This window comes from Pseudorasbora parva, chromosome 15 (genome assembly GCF_024679245.1).
Source record: "Pseudorasbora parva isolate DD20220531a chromosome 15, ASM2467924v1, whole genome shotgun sequence".
In the NCBI taxonomy this organism is placed as follows: domain Eukaryota; kingdom Metazoa; phylum Chordata; class Actinopteri; order Cypriniformes; family Gobionidae; genus Pseudorasbora; species Pseudorasbora parva.
In genome coordinates, this window is record NC_090186.1 from 24,821,589 (window position 1) to 24,838,161 (window position 16,573).

Genomic DNA, 16,573 nt, shown 5'->3' on the forward strand with positions numbered 1-16,573 from the left:
AACAAGTCCAGTTAGCATGCCCAAAACTATCAAAATCAGGCGGCAAACATCTTAAAAGATGCTATAAGACAGTTCAGCCTGAATGTTTGATTGATAATCATCACTGTTTTTCATCAGTTACCAGGTTTAGTTGTTGTCGTTTTTGTTTTCAAGATAATGTAGAAAAAAGTCTTTGTCGCACAGTAAAGAGCATTTTCATTGACACGCGTTCAGTAACATTCAGTGTTTCATAAACTAGTGCATAGGCCACTGGGAAAAAGCAACATGGCTCACAAGCTACGCATATTGCACTCTGTTTGCAGGTGTCATGCTGAAACTCTGTTCTGCTTACTTCTGTCCTTCTGATGCTTTTCTTCTCTCTCTCTCTCTCTCTGGCGTTGTGTATATTTCTATGTGTCTGTGTGCGTGCTCAGAGCGGGCAGCAGGGCTTTGCTGTCGCTTGGTCGTCCCTTGCCACAAAGGGATGCCAAGGCTCACTGACCTATCTGTCAAAACCAAAGATGTTTGGGAGATTCCACGGGAGTCACTACAACTCATAAAGCGCTTGGGCAACGGCCAGTTCGGGGAGGTTTGGATGGGTATGACCCCTCCCACTGTGCTTAGCAACAACCGACCAGAGAGGGAGATGGAGTGAGGTCAAAGTGAGTGCGGAGTCACTTTACAAATGTCTGGATGTGAAAGCTAATTTATTTACAGATCTTCTTGGTTCAGTATGTGTTCAGCTCTAGCGAAAGCATTTGTGCTGACTCTTTAATACACAGTGAAAGTAAACTGGGCCAGTGTTCTGGAATGTTTAAAATTCCAGTGTTGAATGTTGTGTTTTTGTCTCTATGAAATCAGAATTGACAAGTCATTATGTTCCCTCATAATCACATAATAACAGCAATTAGCAAACAACAATCCAATGAATTCCTGTTAGACAAAATCCCACCCTACATTTTTTTCTCATTCGAGAAGCCTTTTCACTTGTATATACATCATAATAGAAAAGTAAAGGCGAGTGGAATTTTCTTTTAATGAACACTTAGATCAGTTCACACCTAGTATTAAGATGTGTTTTAGACATTCAGATCACAAGTGGGCAATGCTAAATACAACGTAAACAGGGTCTAAAAAGTTTTTGAGCTTGTCCACTTTCGACCACTTCCAGAGGTAGTAGAAAACACATTTTACCAGATTGCTTTAGTAGTGTAGACACTCATGTGGTTGAATGTGTTCAAACAGCCACGAAAAGACCACCTACTGACCTAACTTGTAAACATTACGAAAATGCACCAGCCAGACGGAATTTAGACTTTTTAACGTTTGGTTTGAAGATAAAAAATGTACCAAGTCAGAGCAAAAAGGGTAATATTTGCATCAAAACCCTAATGTTTTCGTTAAAGCTGAAGTTATGTTTTACCTAAAATAAGAACAAACACAGAAAGAATTGTATATATTACATCCATCTCTGGATATATTCAGACATCATGAAGTGAGCGACCCTCTCAGAACAACATAGCCACACTCCTTCTCTCTCATTGCATGTTCCCCCGCCGTCCTGCTAGTTAACCCCTCTACTCCTCCCCTCTATAGAGAGTGCAGATGGTTTGTGCTATAATTTAACGGGTGTATGCATAGACTACACCCCTGATACGGTGGGACTTAGCCATGATTCCTGGGAAATCGCCCGTGAGTCTCTGACGCTGGACATGAAGCTGGGGGCCGGGTGTTTCGCTGATGTTTGGTGTGGTAAGACTGTTGCCTCCTCTCCCACATTCTCTGACCTCCCTAAAGTTTGAAGTAAAGTTTTGGGAGAAGCATTTTCATCTAATCCAGTCATATTGGTTGCTCACCTCATTGCTATGGCAATCTTCTAAAGTCCGTCAACCTTTTCCCCCTTTTTTCCTAATGTTGTTAGAACAGTAGCAACTGGAGCAGTTAATCAAAAAGTTTTCTTTTAAAGAATCATAATTGTACTTTTAAACTCCAGAAAGGAAAAAAGTACTGCATAAGTACTGTATGTATGTCCCAAGTCCCACGGTTCTGCTTGACAACCCCTCTTGTTAGGGGGATTGTTTTAATCCTGTCTGAAATTTGAAACCTTTGGAGAAGAACAGTGTAACGATGAAGAAATTTCAGTTTGGAATGGCGTGAGAGTGAGCAAACAATTACATCATTTAAATGTTCGGGTAAACTATTCCCTTAACTTCCATTAATGAATTAGTCAAGAGCTATTTGTATCAAGTCCAGTGATCTCATCTTTTTACGGAGCCCCTAAAGGGACATGGCGATGGAAAAAATATATTTCAATGCTTTTGCATTCTCTCGCAAGAAACTTTGCGAGCAAACGCAAAAGCATTGAAATGTTTTATCCTCCCATCTCATATTTTTTCCATCACCATGTCCCTTTAGGGGCTTCCTTACCTCTTCATTACACATAGCAAGCCCTTTCTATTTACCCATACCATTGCCAAGGATTAGATGAATATGTGAACTCATCATAGCTGCAAATGGTGCACAAAAGTAACTAATTAAATTAGATTTTTTGCAAGAACAAATTTTACATGAGATAAACTAGATAAATTGTACACACATTTAACACATACCAATTAATTTTGATAATTAAAGTAAGAGCTTATGTGATTCTTCTACATTTGGTTATAATGTCATTGAATGGAGGTAAGAATAAGAACAGTAAGTATCAAGTTGAGTCATGGGTGTTTATTATGACTAATGCCCCAGGAGAATTTGTCTACTCTTCCACACCTCTATTAATCACAAGCGATCTTGTTAAATCTCTTACTTTCCCCATAACTTCCCTGTAGATGTGCATCCCAAAAAAATTCTAAGTCTGCCTATTATTATTATTGCCTTTAGGACACTGCTGGCATTATTTTTTTAATGAGCAGAGTAACACATATCAGTGGATTTAAAAAATAATAATAATACTATTATTATTATTAATAATAATTTAAAAAAGTTCTGCATCTGATGTAATCAGACCATTTCAGTACCATCTTGAGGTAGGATAGGAGGAAACATTGCAGTGTCTGATTACAAAATTGACAATTAAAAAAATTGAATATCCACAATTGCAGTGTCATTTAAAGGCAAGCAGATTTCTAGATTTTCTAGTGTTGGGAAATTAACAATAACTGCTTTTCCACCGTCGGGCCGAATGGTTCAACGTTGTATTTCCACTTGAGCCTGGAACGGCACAGCATGATTACAAACCGTTCTCTGCTCTGAATTCTAATTGTCGTCTAACTGTGCTGGCTGAGATATGAAACCATATCTGGAACAGCTGGGCTGGGCCAGATCGGCACGGAATGGAACGTTTAAGCAAAGAGAGCGGTTTGGCCCAACGTTGGAAAAGCAGCTAATGTTATTTTCTGTCTGTTGAATTCCTGCAGAAAAACAGCCACAAATCACAAGTACAGTATAATGTAATCTATTCTATTGACCAGCAGAAGTTCTGATAATTTTCTCAATCACTATTTTTGTTGTGTTATAAAGCAACAATATGTAAGCGAAATATACTTAAAATATTTTGTATTATAAAAAAATATAAAATACAAAAAATATTTTGCAATACAAAATATACTTTGTATTGCATGAGCAATATATAAAACATTTTTTACAGAATATATCTTCAAATACGTTTATTAAATCAATGAAAAAATTGTATCAAATATGAAAATGTTTTTTGCAGTGTGCATCAAATGTTGTAACTACTAAAACTAGACCATGCAGTCAAGCGCACTTTCAGAAAATTGCCTTCAGCACAAATTTGGTTGTGTTTTTGTTGTTACCTGATCTGAATAATTCCTCATTTTAAAACACTAAAACAAAACAGAAAGTGACTTCAAATGAACGATGCTATACACTGATTCTTAGTGAAATCCCACATGAGTGTACTAGTGTGATAATGGCTGTTTTAATTGCAAAATGATTTTGCATGAAGAGATTTTAAATATCGCATGAAATTTATTTTGTGGCATGCTGTTCTTCTAGGCACTTTGTGCTATTGTACTGACTGTCAACTGTGTGGTTTTTGCTGTCAGGCACATGGAATGGCAACACCAAAGTGGCTGTGAAAACCCTCAAGCCCGGAACCATGTCTCCAGAGTCCTTCCTGGAGGAAGCACAGATCATGAAGAAATTACGACACGATAAATTAGTGCAGCTCTATGCTGTCGTTTCTGAGGAGCCCATCTACATTGTCACTGAGTATATGGGCAAAGGTCAGCAGTTGTTCCCATTATAAAAGTGAAGAGAATGCCTTAAACAGAGGATAGAATGTTATTTTAGCAGCACTGATGGGTTTTGTAGGCCTGACCAAAAAAAAATCCAATTAAAGATAAATCAGGATTGAAGGTTGATGTTCTAACCTCAGAAATTGTCACTTGAGGACTTGGACAGAAAGAAAAAGAAATTATAGTGGCCTAAATTTAATTTGAAGAGCTGTAATGGAAGAAACAGACATTTAACCTAATACTGTAGGAAAACCTAATGGACGGTGGATGGAAAAATGACTGAACTCCACATATGTTATTCAGCATCAGAAACATAACCGAGACCATAATCCACTCTCTCATTTGGAAGAAAAGGTTTTAGAAGTAAAATAGTATCCAAATAATAAAACAAAATGTAGTTCTAAATGTAAGTGGACACTGTTATGATTTGCTAATCTCTCTATACTCTTATTGTCAGTCATCAGGGCAGCCAAGTCACTGCTTACTAAGAGCTGTTAATAAGTAAAGGAAATGCTGATGGTTATATGATAAAGGGTTAGTTCACCCAAAAATGAAAATTATTTAATTAATTACTCGCCTTCATGTCGTTGGACACCCGTAAGACCTTCGTTCATCTGCAGAACACAAATTAAGATATTTTTGTTGAAAGCTGATGGCTGAGAAAGGCTTCAGATATGCCTCCATTGGCATTCAGTACATTCCCACTCACAAGACCCATAAAGGCACTAAAAACATTGATACAAAGTCTATCTCACTAAAGTGGCTGTACAATAATGTTACAATGCGACGAAAATAGTTATTGTGCGCACAAAAATCAAAATAACGACTTCATCCTCCAAGTTATTGACGTAGACTCAACGTATGCGCGAGAATATGAAGCAGATCCACCATTCAGATACATGACCCGGAAGAGGAGGAGCGCCGCTATCGCGTGAGTTCACGTCCGAGACCTACACAGAAGAAAAAAACTTTGCGGATAAAGTCATTATTTTGATTTTTTTTGTGCACAAAAACAATTTTCAGCGCATTGTAACATTATTGTACAGCCACTGTAGCGAGATGTACTTTGTATCGATGTGTTTAGTGCCTTTATGGGTCTTGTGAGTGGGAATGTACTGAATGCCTATTGAGGCCTTTCTGAAGCCTTTCCGAGCCATCAGCTTTCAACAAAAATATCTTCATTTGTGTTCCGAAGATGAACAAAGGTCTTACGGGTGTCCAACCACATGAGGGTGAGTAATTAATGAGATAATTTTCATTTTTGGGTGAACTAACCCTTTAATGTGCTAATGGTTGTGACTTCATGAAGTTTAGTTTCAATAAAGGGTCTGGATGTTCTATGGAAAGAGCTTCATTTTGTTAACAGTAGAAAATGTAAACAGCATGTCAGACACTTATTTCAGAACAACATAGGAATATGATTTTAATTACAATTTATAAGTGATTATGCTGGCATGTATAAACATGATCTTGTAGCAGAAATATCCCTTGTATCCGTTAAACTAACATGTGCATGTTGCATGTTTTAGGAAGTCTTCTAGATTTCCTGAAGGATGGGGAGGGAAGGGGGCTGAAACTGCCCAACCTCGTCGACATGGCTGCCCAGGTACAACAACATCACTCTCTGTATAATTGGTCCTTCTAATGAATGTCCCAGGTTAAATACAAATAAACCTCATCTACAATGGTCCATAAATGGTCCACAATGGTCCAGTTAAAATTGACTAAATGTTTAAATTCTGAGCGAAACAGAAAATTCAGGATGCACTTGGTTGAAAAACAAAAATAAACAATCAATTAATTTTTCAAACTTATATAATAATCAACACTCAAATAGCATAAACTGCTTAATAAAAACTGCCCGATGTGCGATTTAAATGTTTGTTGGTGAAATATAAACATTTAAAGGTGTCATGAACTGCCTTTTAAAAAAAATGATATACTGTTGCCTGATGTCAGCTTATAATATTTGTGTGCTTTTTACATTCAAAAACATCATAACGAATAAGTAATAGGCTATTTTCTACCTTAATTTTGAGTCTCTCTCCTGCACGCTCCGTTTTTATGGTCACTGAAGACTTGGAAGTAAACACCCACGGCTAGGTTTGGATAAGATTTGCATATTTAATGAGCTTCAGCTCCCTCGTCAGTACATATTGGATTTGTTTTGAAAGAGTGTGGGAAAACAGCAACCAAAATGACTTGTTATAGGGCTTGCAAAACTTTATCAAACAAACACAATGATTTATTTCCCATCCACTCACAATGGATTGAAATCTCTCTCACACACACACACGCGCGCGCCAAGTCAAGAGAGTGAACAACACACATCAAGAAAGAAATGTTATTTCACTATTTAAGATTACGTTTTGGTAGCCCGTCGGAAAAACACATAGCCCCTGTGACATTTGTCTTTGGCAGCCCAAACATACCAGAGTCTGATCCCGAATAACAATGAACCAACAACAACATAAATGAAGTGTAACAACATAAATGAAGTGTAACAACATAAATGAAATGCTAAGGTTTGTTCAGTTAGATACATACACACAATAGATATCAAACAATATGTTGCTTAATTCATTCATGTAATCTAATCCTGTCTACAAATCCAGTCTCTTGTTTACAAACAAATCTGTGATAAAATGAAGGAACAAATACACAGTGTCTTCCCCATGTGAGCTTAATATTCACTAAAAATGAAACCAGTGAATAATAGTTTCTGTTCCTCTCAGTTCTGATTTCGTTTTAACTCCTACAGTGGCCGATTTAGTCTAAGATTAACATGGTGAACCCCCTCTTCACATTCGACACACTGCCATCGAGTGTTAAAACACGAAAGGCAAAGCTTGAATTTATGGGTATGTCCCTCTTTGGCTAATGTACTTTCAAGATGGAGGGGCAACATGGCGACCAGCATTTAAACCCCTCACCCGTATGTATTTTCAATGGCATATTATAAACTTACGAGAACACTTGAAATTACTTGAAAGAAGTAAATATACATTAATGAGCACAAATATTTTTGAAAGAACTAAGTGTTTTTAGCTAAGAATAAATAAAAAAAATTACACAGTGTAGCTTTAAGTAAAATATATAATGAATATGTAATACAGTGCATATATTTAGCAAAATACTTTTTCTCTAGTTATTATTTCTAGATAACTAATGAGTTTATGGACATTTGAATACCTTTCATGAGGTAAAAAATCAGACTAGATTAATTTTGTAAAGTTGTAATGTGTCTTTATGATTCCAATTCTTATCAATTCCTAATTTCAAGTCCAGTAAGGTTAAAAAAATGTTAAACCTTTATATATAACATTTATATATAACAATCAACAGGCTAAAGAACACTTACATTAGAAACTTTAGCCTATGGAATTTTTCATTTGAAAAAAACAACAACAGAGCTTTGGATATGTGTGCAGCACAGAAAACAATGTGCAGGTATATCGCTTGAATGGTTTAAAGTCATATTAGATTGCACACAAAAGAAATCGATAAGTGAAATTTTAAATTCTAATACTTAAGGTTCCTGACCTTAAGTATTTGATAGCAGAATTGGAAACGATTTTTGATTCCCAAATCTTACCACCATTACATTACCACGATTACCACTAGGGTCACCCATGTGAATTTTGTTCTGTAACAAGTACTAAAAAGGGGATGAGATGATCGGTTCATGTGCACTTGATCCGTGCTGCCGCTTGAACTGAGGTGACTACAGGGATCTGTCACAGTGTATTAAAGAGTGCCAAAAAACATCTATTGTTTAAAATTCATTGTTTTAAAAATTTAATTTCTTTAAAAGAAAATGTATCCCTTTACGTTGAAATTTGAGCGTCGTAATTTTGTAGATGTTGTTTATGCTCAAACAGCAACATTACACACAAACTAAAGATTAAAAAAGTTAATTCATAATCAACCACCCCTTTAACTGTTGTTTTGTGCACAAAATACTCACTTAACACAGTGAAAACCTACCATCAGAGACACGCTAATTAAACGGCTTGTACTGTTAGATTTAGGCCCTCCTAAACCAATTTGCCCCCGAAACCGAAATTAACTGGTTCAGGTGAAAATGTTTGTTAGCTGAAATTTCTGTGCATCCCTCCTGAATGTCATTGCATTCGATAAGAAAAGAGCTAACCCCCATGCGTTTTAAAGAAAGATAACACATCAAGAAAACCATTTACAGATTTAAAAAAAAAAAGTACTGTACTTTAATGATGCAAGAATAGGTGTACTGCTTAAAATACTTTTTGAGGCCACTGTTGATCAATGATGTAACAAATACAGCAGGATAAAAATAACTGCTTTGGGTTACTCAGTCTGAAAACAATCTTTTCAGGTTCCAGTTATGTTCATGAAGTTAATATAATGTCTATGCAGGTACTGTATCAGTACTGTAATATACAGAATGCTATCTTTCTTAGTTTGGCATATAGTAACCTCAGCATAAGGATGATTTATTTGACTTTGCTCAGCAGATTTCATTGTAAGTATTTGTATATTCAGGTGGCTGGAGGCATGGCCTATATTGAGCGGATGAACTACATTCACAGAGATTTGCGCTCTGCTAACATTCTGGTTGGTGATAACCTTGTGTGTAAGATCGCTGACTTTGGCCTGGCCAGACTAATTGAAGACAATGAATACACAGCCCGACAAGGTAAGAGACACTTGCCACAAATCACATTTATCCATCATATTTATATTGAGTTAAAGACATGTAAAATCACAAGCTGCCATGACTTATTGATCATATTTGTACAGTGTTCACAGACCATTAAGAAACATACATGCTGTGTGGGGGTTGGGGGGGGCCTGAAAAAAATGAGGAGAAAAAAATCTTTTTTCATTGACATACCGCTTATCCTATTTCTGTGGTGCAGAGAGATAGCAGACAAAGAATTTGTGGCAGGGAGCTGCTTGGGAAAAAAGTTACCTGAAAGGTCACAATTTACTTTAAATAAGGGCAAGTGGAAGGAAGACCACCTTATGCCACCCAACTCTATTGTTGGTGCCAAAATCTGTCAGTTCTCAAAACAAATAGTTTCACAATTAATTTAAAAATTAATACATGAATTAATTATATTAATTAATTTTATAGAACAAAAGAGGTCATACGTGTAGCTACGTGGTGGCCACCCCTGATTGAAGCTTAAAGCAATGGAAAAGTAGCACAGTAGAATGTAAAAACCCATTCGAGTTTAGCACAACAACAACAAAATGATAAAATACTGTATTATACATAGATCTGTTTTCTGTGATATACACATTTCCTGTGATAGCACAAATAAATATGCATATCCATTTTTACTCGGCAGTGAAAATATAAATGAACATGATGTTGCATTTTTTTTACTTTTAAGACTTTTATTTTGCAGTGTTATGCTATATGGATTGGTCATAGGCTACTGAAGCTCTATCAGTTACACTTAAGGTATGGATAGGTTGTGTTTGTGTCGGAGACTCCATGTCTATGGAAGATAATTAATGCCACACAAAAATGCAATAACAAAATAGGAACGATGATTGCATGGAAAGCCATGTCACGCACTAAAACTCTTACGGCACAGAAACAAATACTCATTGAGGCTGTTAAACGTGTCTCTGAACTAAGGCTTGGCTTGGCTTGTCTCCTTTGGCTTGGCTTGCTCAGTTGAGGACACTAAAATTTCAACTAAAGTTTTTAAATATCCAAATAAAATTAATTAGTAAATTAACTGTATCAACTTTATTACTGATCTGCCCACATTGTTGCTATATCTTCTTCTTCTTCTTTTTCTTTCGGCTGTTCCCTTCAGGGTTCGCCACAGCAAATCATCTGCCTTCATCTATTCCTATCGTCTGTATCCTCTTCTCTCAGACCAACTACCTTCATGTCCTCCTTCACTACATCCATAGACCTCCTCTTTGGTCTTCCTCTTGACCTCCTGTCTGGCAGCTCTAACCTCAGCATCCTTTTACCGATATATTCACTCTCCCTCCTCTGAACATGTCCAAACCATCTCAACCTGACCTCTAACTTTGTCTCCAAAACATCTCACATGTGCTGTCCCTCTGATGTACTCATTCCTGATCCTACCCATCCTCCCAAAGAGAACCTCAACATCTTCAGCTCTGCTACCTCTAGCTCTTCCTCCTGTCTTTTCCTCAGTGCAACTGTCTCCAAACCATACAACATCGCTGGTCTCACTACTGTCCTGGTGTCCATCACTGGTCTCACTACTGCCCACATTGTCGCTATATGATACATTGAAATGAGCTGATAACATCAAGGTTTTCACTAGAGCGACTTGACTTGACTCGAACTACTGTATGTATGATCTCTCAGTTTGAAGCATCTTCCATATGAAATCTGTAGTAAACTCAGAAGTGAAGACCAGGAGACAGGTTTAATCTTCAGCAGGATTCTTTATTGGGAATGTGCTGTTGGCTGCTGCAGTCATCAAGTCCAAATAAGGCAGTGATATATTGTAGTTTATATAGATTTTAGATAAAATCACCTGGGTGAAGACCTTAAACAAATCATGCAAATAAAGTATACAGTTAAAGGGACCTGTCCCAGACTCGAGCAGAGATGGGCACTTCCGGTCCTAAAGGGCCACAGTCCTGCAGAGTTTAGCTCCAACACTAATCAAACAGACCTGAACCCGCTATTTGTCTTCAGGATTACTAGAAGGTTGCAAGCCTTTTATCAGGGTGGAGCTAAACTCTGCAGAACAGGACGAGTTTGCCCATACTACTACTACTACTACTACTACTACTACTGCTACTAGTAGACTAGATTTAGATTTTGTTTTGGCGACTTTATAATGTAATACATTTCTCATAATGTAAAAATCATTACATTAGCTCAAGGTATTATGTTTTGAGAAAATTATTACATTTTGAACATTTTATAACAAAAATAATTTAATACATATAACATTATGTAGAGTGTTTATATTGTGGGAAGTTATTACATTATCAGTTGCTACACACCCCAGTGAAACCACTGAGCTTTACCTGGCCATCCCTGAAAAAAAAGTTCAGATATTCAGCTGAAATTAATGTTGGATGGGACTTGATTTTACAGTTTGAGATTTGATTAGATTGTGAAAAGTGAACTTTAATATTGCTGGTCAGCACACACCATTGGTAACATCAGCAGAAAATATATATTTTTTACAAGCTCAAAGGAATTGTGCACAATACATCCAGATGTTAAGAAAATAAATTTCAATTCAGAGCAATAGTACATATTTGGTGGTTCAAGGTCCTTTCCTTTCCTCTCGTCTCTGATTATTTCCTGTCTCTAACCCTAATGTCCTGTCCAATAAAGGTGAAAAAAAGACATCTAACAATAAAAGTGATTTTGTTTTTCTTTCTTTTACTTTTTTCTTTAAAAGTCTTTAATGATGACTGACTTTGGAATTTTTTTAAGAAATGGTCTCACATAAATTTTAATGAATCTTCTTTCTCCCATGTCTGTATTTTAGGGGCTAAATTCCCTATTAAGTGGACTGCTCCTGAGGCAGCTTTGTATGGGAAGTTTACCATTAAATCCGATGTTTGGTCTTTTGGAATCCTGCTTACAGAGCTGGTCACTAAAGGCAGAGTTCCATATCCAGGTAAATCTTAAAACTGCTTTGCTGCTCTAATATAGTATAATCACTAGATGTACATGTATTGGCCAAAAACAAAACAAAAATGATAACTTGCATTTAAAGCTGTTTAAATATGTGTTGCCACATAGCTTGATACATACACGTTGACTAATTTCGGAGAGGCATGTCCATTCTCAGATTTAATTTATATATTTTATTTCAAATGGGCTCTTTCCACACCTTTACATTTTTCAGAACTGGGAATGCAGTGGGTCAGTAATTAGATCAAGTATTTTTCAGTATCTGTGTGAAATTTGTGAACCACCCTTAATGACTCTTAACATATACTAAAGATGGTGATCCATGGGTGAACTTAGAGCTGCACAAATTATAAAAACAAAACAAAAAATGTGATCTCAGCTTGAATGAAGGGGGAAGCGTGAAATGCCATTGTGTCAACAGTATTGCGTCATCCACAGATGTTTGAGGCGTTTTCTCTGTGTTGTTGAAATGTGGTCATGTCCCTCATCATGATGAATCTTCTGGCTTCAAAAGTGCAGTGTTGTTCCAAGATCCCTAATCTTTAGAAGCAGGTCTTATTGTCCTGCCCTCAAAGCTTCAAAAATGTTGATCTGATATTGATTGATAGTTTTGGTCTGTTTTTATCTCTCCTGTCATTGTTGCAAAATTAACTTTTGACGTTTTGACTAATCTCTTTTTTTAGTCCTTTTCAAAAGTGATTACATTTCTTTAGCACTAAATAAATTCCAACAATAACCAGACTTTTGTAGTAGTACATGCCAGTGTAAAAAAGCTACTACAATACTAGGCTGTTGTTAAATGGTTGCAAAGGCATTCTGAGTATTTTAATAATAATAATAATAATAATAATAATAAATTTTATTTATAATGCACTTTATATTAAACAAAATCTCAAAGTGCTACAGAATAAAAAATAATAAAAAATCAACAACAATAAATAAATAAAACTGAAAAATAAAATAAAATAAAGTAGCAAGTCAATTAAAAGCAATTATTTTGCTAACACTTTAGAATAATTGTCTGTTATTAATAGATAACTAGCACTACATTAACACGTCAGCTACTAAAACTTATATAGAAACAAGCTGGAAACAAGTGTTACCAGTATTTTGTTTTTCTTTTCTAAATCCCTAAACCAACATAATCCCTTTGCATTCAATGAATCCGTGGGCTGATTAAATGGATAATTCTGATTTGTTGTTCAGCTTTATAATAGGGATGGGATGATTAAAGGGGTACTTCAGCGCTGGGAAGATGAATCTGTATTTAAACTGGGTCATCAATGTAGTAGAAATGTGAAATTATTTTTGAATTTGGTGCCTTCTAGACTGAGAAAAGACAGAAAATGTATTTGTGTCTCAAGGGGATGAAAGACTACAATTCCCAGAATGCTTCGCTGCCCTGTGAGGCCATTCCCAAAGCCACTGCTACTGGATTACTGTGACTGGGTTGAAGACACTACAATTAAAAACTGAACGTGTCTGTTAAATATAATGAGTGAGTCACCGCGCGAGTATCACAGCACTGAGCACTAACTGCAGGAGTCAGATAAATGAGCTGATGAGCTCTTGGGAATAGAGCTGAGGTAATCGCGACTACACTCGCGGCATACGGCAACCATGGTCATATTTTGGCTTTTACAAAAGTCCTTAGGGAAATTTAATCAGAACATGCAAAAAAAAAATATATATATATGAAACTTTAAAAGAAGACACTGGAGGTAAATAGGAGGAAACTGCTGTGTCGTCTTCAGTGTATAGCGCAGGGCAAGTGGCCTTTGACATCAGTACCAAAGCTACATCTGTGAAATAATTTGACACAAATGTTTTAAGTTGATTATTGTATCTCACTTGATTGAAATTAAAGTGAAGCTTACATGAAGAAAAGTTTGTAGCAAGTGACTTTGAGCCAAAGATGAAAGAACAAGCTCAAATATAAATATTAAAGGGTTAGTTTATCCAAAAATTAATTGATGTCATTAATGACATTCCACACCCGTAAGACCTCAGTTCATCTTCGGAACACAGTGTAAAATATTGTATATTTAGTCCGACAGCGTATCTAAGTGTAGGCACACTATACTGTCCATGTGTTCCGAATTTGTTTAACTGTGTTCCAAAGATGAACGGAGGTCTTATGGGTGTGGAACAACATTAGGGTGAGTCATTGATGACATACATTTCATTTTTTGGTGAGCTAACCCTTTAAGGGGGACATTTAATGGTTAATAATGTAAATTCATTGTACACTTATTACACAGATTTTCTTTACCACATAAATACTTATGGGAACATATTAAATTGTGATTAATGTTTTAAATCACCTGTTTATAAATTAATTTTATACAGTGTACAAAACAGTTGTCCAGACAAGATGATCAAAAGAAGTTATAGTAATAGTATTAATAGTAAATTCCTCTGATTTCATTTTCAATACAATCAAAAATAGGCACAAGTTGCATATGAATGAAAGGAGAGCGTCTGTTGTGATACGTGGATGTGCGCTGTTATAATACATTGCTATTGACGACTGTCATTATAAGGAAGGAAATGCCACAATACTATCTTGCTTAAAGTAGATTGAGCTGCTTGTTTTATTTGTTGTTTGTTGATTTTCAAATATAACACTTTTGAAGTGTTCTTTTTGAAAATTTTCATCAAATTTGAACAAAACTGTTTTACTATTTAATGTTTTAGATTTTGCTAAAGCATAGCTGCTGTTTTTCTCACACACAACTGCAAATTATAACTGAATGGATAAACACAAACTCACAGGCGCAAAGTGCCTGAGACAGCCTGAATAACACCTGATTGCCAAACACAGATTTTAGGTATTACAATATTTAAAATGTTATAAAAATGTTTGTAGTTTTATTAAAATCAGTGAAACAATGAAATTTGTATAAATATAATATTTGTACAATAACTGGGGGGCCTATTTATCATAGTGGGTGAGCCTATGGTCGTCAGGCCCATCCGTTGGCTACGGCTGGTTGGTACCCATAAAAGCTCTGCTAAAATGAACATACTGACAGCATTGTTCTGCTGAAATTTATTCTTATTTCCCTTATTGAGTTTTCTGTTTGTTTTTGATAGGGATGAACAACAGAGAGGTACTAGAACAAGTGGAGCGTGGCTACCGGATGCCATGTCCCCAGGACTGTCCAAGCTCTCTACACGAGCTGATGGTTCAGTGCTGGAAGAAAGAGGCAGAAGAGCGGCCCACTTTTGAGTACCTGCAGGCCTTCCTCGAAGATTACTTCACAGCAACCGAACCTCAATATCAGCCTGGAGACAACCTTTAAACCCACCTCCCCGGGCCATCTCAAGTGCCCTCTACTCCCTCCTGACTGGAGGCATGTACAGCTTCATGAGTTCACTTAAACTCCTGTTACTCCCCTATGGCCTCACACCCTAGTCAACTGAAGACTGAACAATTTGCACAGACTTTCAACTCAAGTCGGGGTCTATACATGAGCGAGCTGGGGAGGTAAACAGGGAATTGTGGGTAAAGTTGGTAGGGGGGAGGATGTGGAAATGCTTTGTTCAGGGTTATGGCCATAACCATTATAATGAAATGATGCCTGTATTCAGTGTAAATACAAGGTCATTGTTTATGGTTTATTTTTTTGGTTTGTTTTCATTCATGTTTTGTTTTGTTATCCCTGCTCATCTTTTTGTTTTGCTTTGCAAAGTAGCAATTATGGTTGCGTTGAGGAACCCTTTCTTCATGAAGGATGAACCAAACATCTATGAAGGGTTTGGCTCTGTGCCAATGCATAAAACAAATCTCTATGTCTGCGTGTTATATTTGAGATTTGAGAATGTATGTGCTTTATTCGTCCTCTCCTCTGCTGATGAGATCATGTTCCAAATGGAGGAATAAAGGTCCAGAGTGTCTTTCTTATTCTAGTGGTTTTAAAATATCTCAAGATAAATGGATTCCTTGCATTTTCTTTAATTTATTTTCTTTCTCTCTCTCTTTTTTTTATTTTTTTACAATGCTTAAGCTACTAAATTGATTTAACATTTTTTTAATCTCTTGATGTCCTCTCCAAAGTACTAGAGGTTATTCTATTATTAAAAAAAAATATTTTACACATAATGTACATTACAGTTTTGTATTGTCCAGCCAAATGTTAAAGACTGCCATACGTCATCATATCTCCATGGAGAAAATGTATCTTGTTAAGTTTTCCCGCTACCATTTTTTGGTTATACATGTATGGATGTTTTTCCATGGTGGAAGATAAATGGTTAATCAGGTCCTGTTACCCCAAAGGTCCATTAAAAGGTCATTTTACCCCATACTTCGGCTGTGTCCAAAGCCTGAAAAATGCTGCATTCACATACAGATGTAGAAATTCAAAACATTCTCTTTACCAGAGGTTGAATCATACTTTGCACACAAGTGTGGTCATACTGTATGAAAGCTTAATTCCATGCATTGCTGCACAAGAGAATCTTGTAAGTCAGAGTTAAAGGTAGCTAAATTTGCGTATAGCACTGTCAGAAAACATTGCTTGTCACCGGGACAGGACCCGCAAAGGGAAAACTTTCTAACTTATCTACTCTTAAAAGGTGTATTTTAGGAACCTAAAGTAATTATATGAACCCTTAAAGCTACAATGTGTGATATTTTCCCCCATCTAGCGGTGTAAAGGTATATGACAATCCAGTGAATATTAGTTTCTGT

At 36.4% G+C, this 16,573-nt stretch overlaps 1 protein-coding gene across 3 annotated transcripts in view; it reads left to right on the plus strand.

Moving 5' to 3' along the window:
• The window catches only part of fynb (FYN proto-oncogene, Src family tyrosine kinase b), a 94,502-nt gene extending 78,315 nt beyond the window's left edge, over nt 1–16,187 (plus strand). Inside the window, exons 8-14 of one of the 3 annotated variants that reach the window (XM_067417421.1) lie at nt 414–578; nt 1,576–1,731; nt 4,047–4,226; nt 5,768–5,844; nt 8,760–8,913; nt 11,729–11,860; nt 14,974–16,187. In XM_067417421.1, coding sequence (XP_067273522.1) covers nt 414–578; nt 1,576–1,731; nt 4,047–4,226; nt 5,768–5,844; nt 8,760–8,913; nt 11,729–11,860; nt 14,974–15,182 — 1,073 coding nt within the window. In that variant the 3' untranslated portion in view covers nt 15,183–16,187. The remainder of the gene's footprint in view (nt 1–413; nt 579–1,575; nt 1,732–4,046; nt 4,227–5,767; nt 5,845–8,759; nt 8,914–11,728; nt 11,861–14,973) is intronic. The other 2 variants (XM_067417422.1, XM_067417423.1) reach the window with 2 other exon arrangements.
• The last annotated feature ends 386 nt before the right edge of the window (nt 16,188–16,573 follow it).